Source organism: Vombatus ursinus, unplaced genomic scaffold (assembly GCF_900497805.2).
Source record: "Vombatus ursinus unplaced genomic scaffold, bare-nosed wombat genome assembly UNPS02014820.1, whole genome shotgun sequence".
In the NCBI taxonomy this organism is placed as follows: Eukaryota; Metazoa; Chordata; class Mammalia; order Diprotodontia; family Vombatidae; genus Vombatus; species Vombatus ursinus.
Window position 1 is genome coordinate 2740506 of NW_020954598.1, and position 9191 is coordinate 2749696.

Sequence of the window (9191 nt, forward strand, 5' to 3'; positions counted from 1 at the left end):
TGCCCTCAAGGAGCTCACAATCTATTGGGGGAGACGACAAGCAAATAGGTATAAACAAGCTGTACCCAGAAAAAATAGGAAATAATTTTTAAAAAGAAGGCACTAGAATTAAAAAGGGGTTGAGAAAGGCTTCCTGTAGAAAATGGGATTTTAGTTGGTATTTAAGGGAAGCCAGTAGGCGGAGACAAAGAGTGAGAGAATTCCAGGTATGGGGGATGGCCAGGAAAAATGCCCAGAGCCAAAATATGGGAGCATCTTGTTCATGGGACAGCCAAGAGATCAGTGTCATTGGATGGAAGAGTATGCATCAGGGAGCAAGGTGTAAGAAGACTGGAAAGGTAGGAGGGGGATAGGTTATGAAGGGCTTTGAATGCCAAACAGTTGTATTTGATCCTGGAGGCAACAGAGGGCCACCAGAGTTTACTGAGGAGCAGGGTGACAAGATGGGACTTGTGTTTTCAGAAAATCACTTTAGTGGCTGAATGGAGGATGGACTGGAGTGGGGGGAGACTTGAGGCAGGCAGATCCACCGGCTATTGCAGTAATCCAGGGGTGAGGTGATGAGGGCCTGCATCATAGTTACAGCCGTGCCAAAGGAGAGAAGGAGGAGTATTCGAGAGATGCTGTAAAGATATTAGCCAACAGATATGGGAGGTAAGAGACGAGGAGAAGTCCAGGATGACTCCTGGGTTGCCAAGTCTCTTAAGGCAGAAGGAAACAGAGTCATAGAATTTGAGCAATGTGTCTAAGGTCTCATAGATAGTTAGTGACAGACCTTTGACTAGAATCTGTGTCACCCAACTCCTGGTCCTCAACTTTATTTCACAGTCTCTCCATTCTCTTTCCAGGCTATAAGCAAGTTTACAACCATGGTTGCATCCTTGAAGGTAGGTGTTCTTTTCTGTGTGTTTGCCATCCCTTGCAGCCTAGAATATCGTTAGTGCTTAATAAACGCACGTCCACTGAATGACTTAGATAGATAGCCTGTAAGGCTCCTTCCAAGTTTATATAAGCCTCTCTTGCTGCCTTGAGATCTCTCATGAGGAACCCATAGGTCAACGTGTCCCCTTTTTGTCTCAATGTAATGTCTTAGAAGAAAAACTATCCATGAAGAAAAAAGCCTTCCAAGGAGGTCCCGAAAAGACCGGAGGAGGGGATGGAAGAGTCACTGTCACTGTCTAATGTTCTAAGAATCACTGGCAGATGCATTGCTGGAACAAAGAGGGTAAATAAATTGTGGCCTGTTAAGCACAGGCAGGCTGGCCACATTTCAGGTGTGCTGTCGTGGACATTACGTTTCAAGCACAGGTTGGACTTGATAGCCAATAAGGGCTCTTTTAACTCGGAAATTCTGTGGTTCTCTGAGTGCCCATGGGGGAGCAAGGAGAGATACTTGTGCTTTCAAGAAACTACACAGAGGAAAGTAGAAGCTATGGACTCAGCTCCCCCCACTCATGGTCCAATGGAAACCCAAGTTCTTGTGTCTTTTTCAAAGGTCCTATCTCCTGTCTACTTGATACATCTTGAAAAATGTGCAATTCATTTTGTTTTCAGTTTCTGTCAAACCGGTAATATGGTTCTAGAGCAACTGCATAATTCAGCCACTGAACCCAAATCTGCTGACCACCTGGGCAATAAATTCAGCCTTTGTTAACCAAGTCTGCACACAAGAAGGGAACAGCATTAAAATCAGTGGTATAAATACGCCACTAACATGAATTTCTATGACTAAAGCCCACCCTGATCCATTTCCAAAGTGTCATCTGCAAAGCCAGTCTCTGTGTAATGCTTTCAGAAGAGTTTTAATGGAATTAGCTTGTCTGATGGGCCTACAGGTGCTGTAATTGCCAAGTCACCACAAACTCCCCAAAAAGTCATCTTTGGAATATACACAGTTTCTAAAATGGAAACAAGTCTTGTTTGCATTAACCTTCAGAGGATTCTAATTTTCACATTAACGTATTTCTACACAGCAAGCGGTGAAATCAGATATTAATTCCAGACAGTCACGATGTATTTCGAGCACGGGGTAGCCGGCAGCCACAATCTGGGATGTGGGGTTTTTATTACATAGCTCAGGAATGTATACAGTGCTCTGGAGCAAAAGGTGAATGCCCCTCACTCGCTCCCCTTAGGAGCCTGACCTGTCTTTATCCTGCTTAAAGGGGCCCTCGGATGTTTAACAGAGACCGCCAGAGGGGGTGGGAAAGAAGGAGGTCCCTGGTTGAGGTATGAATAGAGGAGCCGGCGGGCTGCCAGCTCTCTTTGGCAGTGGCCGAGCCCCACGGGCTCCAGCGATAAGGCCAAAATCCTCCAGCACAGCATGGTTGTTAATGTTATTACTAACTCAGAAACGCTCTTTGTCAAATACAGGCCCACGGAGGAAAACGTTTTATCACTGAGTGTCTGTATGCAGATTATTGGTACAGAATTGTTTGCACGTTGACCCTGCAGGAGAATCTGAGCTTCTCACAAGGAGGGATCGTCTTTTGCCTGTCTTTGTACCCTAGAGCTTAGCACAGTACCTGGCACAAAGTGAGTATTTAATGTTTATTGATTGACTGATAGATGTTTGTTGCTTGGTCCATCAGGAATGAAAACCCCAGATTCTTCACAATGGGCAGGTTGCTTCTCCCTCTAGGACTCAGCTTTTCTCACTTGTAAAATGAGATATTGGAACTAGATGGCCCTTAAGGGACATTCCAGCTTCAAAGTCAAAGACTAGCTTAGTGGGCTAGAGCACAGCACTAATAACACAGAGGGGCAGCCAGGCGGCACAGTGGATAGAGCACCAGTCTGGAGTCAGGAAGATCTGAGTTCAAATCTGGCCTCAGACAGAGCTGTGTGACCCTGGGCAAGTCACTTAACTCTTTAGTGCCTCAGTTAAAGGTAGATAAGAATAGCATCTACTTCACAGGGTTGTTGAGGATCAAATGAGACAGTCCATGTAAAGTGCTTTGTAAACCTTACATAAATGGAGAATCGGCCCGAAAGGCAGGAAGACCTGGGTTCAGACACCACCTCTGATACACACTGGCTGTGTGACCCTAGACAGATGACTTCACCTCTAAGCGCCCTATGCAACTCTCTAAGATTCTGAGTTCCAGGTCAGGTACTGATCTGAACTGGTAGAGGGAGTTCCCTCGCTGGGAGTTCCCTATGCCAGTCTAGACAAAGTAATAACTAACCATCATAACATCTCACAGGCTTGTAAGGAAGATGCTTTGTAAAACTTAAAAGCGATGGAGAACTATTATTCTATGATGACACCATGTCTCAAAATGGTCTTTTCTGAACTGGCCACAGGAATCCTAGAATTCCAGAGATTATCCCAGCCCAACTCTCTCAACCTACAAAAGGAGGAGACAGAGGAAAGGACCCTGGACTTGGAATTAGAAAGGCCTGGGTTCAAATTACTATCAATGTAACTCTGTGGAACTCATCCAACCTGTCTGTGCTTCAGTTTCCTTATCCCTTCCTGCTCTAATCTATGATACTCTAATCTCTTAGGCCACTTCCAGTTGAAGATCCTAGAATTTCCTAAACTAAGGATCCTAGAACTTTAGAGAAGATTATAGATTTAGAATTGGAAGAAGCCAACTAGTCTGACCACTCCCCCATCCCACCACCATTTTACAGAAGAGGAAACTGAGGTCCAGGGAATTCAAGTGACTTGCCTAAGTCACACAGGGAGTAACAGGGCAAGATTAAAGTCCAGGACTCCTGACCCAGTGCACCCGAGTCATCACCGAATCCTGGTGAATCACTGATGAATTTAAGGAAGAGGAGACAGCTCTTGAGCTCCACTGGCTCTGTGGAGGGCCAAGCCAGCTCTTCTCCCTTAGTGAGTAACCCAGTGACTACTCCCCTTGAGGTACACACTACCTGGGAGAAACAGTAGTACCTCCTCACAGAGTAGGCCAGAGAAGCAAAGGCATCAAAGGTTGCATGATGCAAGTGAATGAAGCCCGGGAAGCAGAAGACCCAGGCGCTCATCCCAGACCTGCCTCCGTCCAGCACAGCCGAGGTGATCTCTGAAACCCCCTCCCGGCCCTACCAATCTATGACTGAAAACCTCCCTAGCGTAGGTGTGTGGTGGGTCCACAGGACAGCCCAGAACTAGAATCCTTCCCTAAGAAAATGAGCGTAAAAACAGCCAACTCTCCCCTGCCCAGTGAAGAGTCTCGGTGAGGGCTTGGGCTTTGGTTCCTGCTCCTCTGGGCCGAGGAAGGAGCAGCAGGACCGAGGCGGGCTCCAAATCCAGGGCTCGGACCCTGCCCTCCTCCTGAGCCTCACCCCCAAGGCCATCCCAGCCTAGGTTCAGTGGAAGCAAACAAAAGGCACCCCTCCCATCTCCTGCCTCCAACCCTAGACCAAGAGGACCGCCGACCAGGGCAGCAGGGAAGACGGTGAAGAGCAGCTACTTACCATAGTCGGAATCTTTGAAGCAGGCATCCAGGTGGTCCTGATCCTCCTCGTAGTCCTCAATGTCAATGCTGTTCTTTGTGCTTTTCTTCAAGAGCCGCTTGCCGGCACTCTTGTTGCCCCCTCCCCCGTTCTTCTTCGAGTTCTGGGCCGAGATGGAATTGCTCTTCGCTTGGTTGGTGCCCCACGCCGTCTGCAGGCAGGAGTCCGAGGACTGGAGGTTTGCCATGGACAACATTCCCTGAATAGCTTCCTGTGTGCTGGGGGAGGCAGGTGGCTGACTAAGGGGGCACAGGAAGAGATAAGGCACTCTCAGCTAATTGCAAAAATAATATTGCAAAAATAAATAGCCCCTTGGGTACCCCAGGCGGGCCGGCGGCTGGCAGGCGGCAGCCGTCGGGGCGGCAGGCAGACGGGAGAAGGCCTGAGGCTTGGATTCCACGTGACAAGGCTGGTGCACCATACATGAAATCAATGGTTCGCAATTATGAAATCAAGGGCTCAGTGCTACAAATTAGAAAGCCTCAAATGCTTGAGTTTCATGATTAATCCCCTTCTCTACCTCTCATGACATCATGCCCCCCCCCCAGGCTCAGGAGGCCAGACAGCTAGGCAAGAGTCACCCCCAAACTTCTGTGAAGGCAAGAATGCTGGGCCTCACAAAGGGACAGCCTGGAGCCCAGCAAAGTCGGCAGCTAAGAGAGAAATGAAGGAGGGAGGAAGAGACGAGACACAGAGAAACAAACAGGGAGAGAGGCAAGCGCATGAAGAGAAAGAGTCTTGGAGAGATGAATTTAGAGAGTAATAGAGAAGGAAAGAGAAATATGGGGAGACAGAGAAAGAAAGGAGGGAGGGAAAGAAGGGGGGACAGAGAGAGAGAAACATGGAATCTCAGAGAGTGGGAAAAAATATGAGAAGACCTAGTCCAACCAACACCTAACCCAGAATCCCCTCTCCAAGATGCCCCTGACAGATAGTAAGTCCCCACCTGAAGGGCTCCACTGAGGAGCCCCAACTCCCTCCTGAGGGAGCCCACCCCAGTCTGGGTGGCTCTAAAGCTTAAATCTGCCCATTTTTAACTTATCCCCACAACTCCTGGTCCTGCCCTCTGTGGCCAGGTAGAACAAATCTAATCTCACTTCCACTTAAGAAAACAATACAAAGGGTAAGAAAGACAGACAGACTTTCTGAGACAAAGTGAGATAAAGGGGCAAAGGGGCCCCTCCTCTGTCTGTCAGTGTGGGCTCCTGCTCGACCCTAATGAAAAGATGACTGGGATTAAACACTTGTCCTGGGTAAGGGGAAGAGAATAACCTACAGGTGTCAGGAACCGTACAAAGTACTTTACAAATACCATCTCATTGTCTCACACTTCTAGCAACAGACAATCTCTAGCTTGGCTGAGGGGAGGAAGAAAGGAGGAGGCAATCTTGTTTTCCCTCTTTGGCCCAAGCAGATTTGTAGCTTTCCCTCTGGGAAGCCCAGATCCTCCCGCCATACCCAAAGGCATTGGGATTCCTCACTGACCCCATCCCAGGAGAGCCTTGGCCAAGACCAGACAAACATACCTACTTACATCTGAGAAACGTATAATCCCTCACCTCCTTCACTGCCTCCGGGGAGCCTTGGCAATCCCCCTCAGCTCAGTCTCCATCACAGCTTTGGGAAATCTTTCTAGAGGCAGCTACCCCAGGCAGTGTCTACATCAAAGTGGATGGCAGAAAGACAAGGTGCCAGCTCCAGCTCTGTAGGCTTGTGGAGAGAGAATTCCCTTGCTCACAGAGCCGCTCCCAGGCACAACGTGCTTGGGGGTCCTCGGCAGAAAACAGATTTCTGCAGGAGTTCCAGAGTTTTGTGGATGTCATAATGCCAATATCTCAAGACAAGATTTAAGAGACTAAGCTCCTTGAGGTCAAAGGTCTTCTTCATCTCTGTCTCCCTGGTAGAAACTTTTATTCAAGTCAAGGTCTTGAATAAAACAGGCTTCCCCCAACTGCTTTTTTGATTGGAAAGCCTTTCTTTCCCAAAGAACTAAACTTTTAGAATCTTCTCCTCAGCCTTTCCTATTGAACTGCAGCATTTGAGCTGTCTCAGACTTGGCCTATAAGAACATGAAGAAATTCAATGCTTGGGTAGGGCCCAAATTTAGCTGGCTTCCCAAGTTGGCTCCCGAGAGGCTGGCCCTGGAAGGATGCAAGCTACAGGACTCTTCATGGACAGTATCCTATTCTGGCCTTGTCCTGAAGGTTCCCTGCCCCAATATAGAACTAGAGATTAGAAGCTTGACACAATCTTCTTTTCACAATTCCATCTGAATGCAAATCCTACCCAGAGAGCTTCTTTCTGACTCCCTAAAACTTGGTCCTCCAACATCTCACCTGAAACAAGGGAGTAAGCAAAGTGGTTTGTTCCCCATGACTACGCGATTGATAGCTAATACAGTCAAATCTCTACCATCCTGGGACTGATTATCCATTTTGTGGATTTTTGAGTGGTCACTCATGGCCATTCTCCATGCTTAGAATGCACTCCCTCCTCCGTTCTACCTTCTGCCAAGGGCTCAGCTCTCTGGTGCCACCTTCTCTTACCACCTCCATCCCCAGCTACCAGTGGTCTCTACTGCCTCAAGTTAGGAAACGTCCGACCCTATCACTGTTAACCCTTTAAAATGGTGACCTTATGTTTCCCACGCCTCTGTTCTTGGTGCCAAGCCAGATTTAAGTATTCCAAGAACCCTCTTTAAATTGTATAAGTTCAACAACAATAAATACCATTTATATGATAATTTCTCATTCATAAAGTTGGAAATGCTTTCTCTCAAATTTGCCACGGTACGCCTCTAGGACGCCCACCAAGTATGTCTAGTTATGCCCTCACATACTAAGCAGAACAAGTCTCTTTCCCATGAAAGCTCTCTCTCTCTTTTTTTGTTTGTTTTTAGGCAATTGGGGTTAAGTGACTCGCCCAGGGTCACACAGCTAGTGTCAAGTGTTTGGTCTGAGGCCGGATTTGAACTCAGGTCCTCCTGACTTCAGGGCCACTGCTCTATCCACTGCGCCACCTAGCTGCCCCTAAAGCTCTTAAAGTCACTGAATACAGCAGAGATGTTACCCTCTCAGTTTTCTTGCCACCTTCAGGTAAGAGCACTGAATTTGAAGTCAGAAGGCCTTGGTTTGAGTCATTCCTGCTACTTAGTATCTGGCAAGTGACATCATCTCTATGAGCTTCCATTTCCTCATCTGTAAAATGAGGCATGGGCTAGGTTACCTCTGAGGCATCTTCCAGTTCTGTGTTCTATGGTTTTGCAATCCTGTCATCCAAAGGATTTGATCTTTGCAACACAGTGAAAGAATTATTGCCCCCATTTTACAGAGAAGGAAACTTGAGTATCCAAGTGCCCATAGTCAAGCTGGGGAGAGCAAAAAGAATCAGGAATCTAACCTGGGTCACGGTTTAATACATTTTAGAACTTAGAAAGACCCTAGATCACTAGGCCAATATGTTCTAGTAGCTAGCTTAGTGGGGATAGGAATGAGAAACGCTTTCAATGTTCTTTTGCTCAGTCTACCTTTTATAACATCCCTGCCAAGTGGTCATCTAGCCTGGGCTTGAAAATCTCCAGAGATGGGAAAGTCACTCCCTCCTATACCACTCCTACCAGACAGCTCTAGGAAGAAGGTTTTCTTTATATCAAACAGAAATCTACCTGTGAAACATACACCCACTGGTCCTGGCTCTGCCCTCTTAGGCCAAACAGAACAATCCTATTCCCACTTTCATCTGAAAGCTCTTAACTTAATTGAATATGGGCCACCATGCTAACATATAAAAATTCTTTCCTGTGAATCTTCTGCATCCCCCCTGATAGTAGAAAGGATGCCCCCAGAGCACATGGATTGTTTTATTTTTGCATTTGTATCTCCATAATGGCTTGAACATAGTCAGCATGTAATAATGGACTGAAATAGAATTATTAAAAATCTTCACTTCTTTATTTCTCTTCTCTTTCTGTTTTAATGACTTGTGCCTCTACTCCCCAATACTTCCAAGGAGGCTCAATCCAATCTAGCCTGAGCTGTGTTAGCAGCCCCTGAACAAGGGCGAAAATGGAAAGTCTTTGCTAAAATCATATTTGGGGACTATCTGTGGAGGTTAGTTCCCTGAGCTGATCCCCATTCAAAATAACTACTTGGAGAGAGTTGATTGCATGCAACATTTTCCAAACTTATTCATTAACAGAACCCCCATTCCATTTGTCCAATACCAACTTTAGCCACTATTGAATTGTTTTAGCATCTAATGATGGTAAGAATTTGCATCATAAGCATATGGTGTAGACATCAGTCATAGGCACATGTACGTTTGAGGATAAAAACCAATCCATGCTAGCAGCTGGTGAATCAATGAGCACGACACAGCGCTTAGTGAGGAAAATAATACTTTAATCCTCCAATTATCGTACCCAAATCCTTAACTTATTTCCCCCCAAGTGATAAACACAGAGCAAATCATCTAGAAGAAATTAACATATTTTCCCCCATTTTCTTCAACTCTTTTCCCAAACAGTGAATCCTCAAAACAGTGGAAATGGACCATCAAAACCTGACCCTACACACCAAATAGGAGCATTAGGAGAGGAACTGCCTAGGGCAAACCAGGCCCTAGCAAATAAAGGGATAGGAGCTGATCAAACCCAAGTCAAACCACAGCAAGAGCAAGAGCAGGGGGTGTGTGTGTGTGTGTGTGTGTGTGTGTGTGTGTGTGTG

At 46.6% G+C, this 9191-nt stretch overlaps 1 protein-coding gene across 1 annotated transcript in view; it reads right to left on the reverse strand.

The window, feature by feature from the left end:
- The window catches only part of PHF2 (PHD finger protein 2), a 199663-nt gene that overhangs the window by 10639 nt on the left and 179833 nt on the right, over positions 1-9191 (reverse strand). Inside the window, exon 18 of the mRNA XM_027837127.1 lies at positions 4429-4706. Within this exon, the coding sequence (XP_027692928.1) occupies positions 4429-4706 (278 nt within the window). The remainder of the gene's footprint in view (positions 1-4428; positions 4707-9191) is intronic.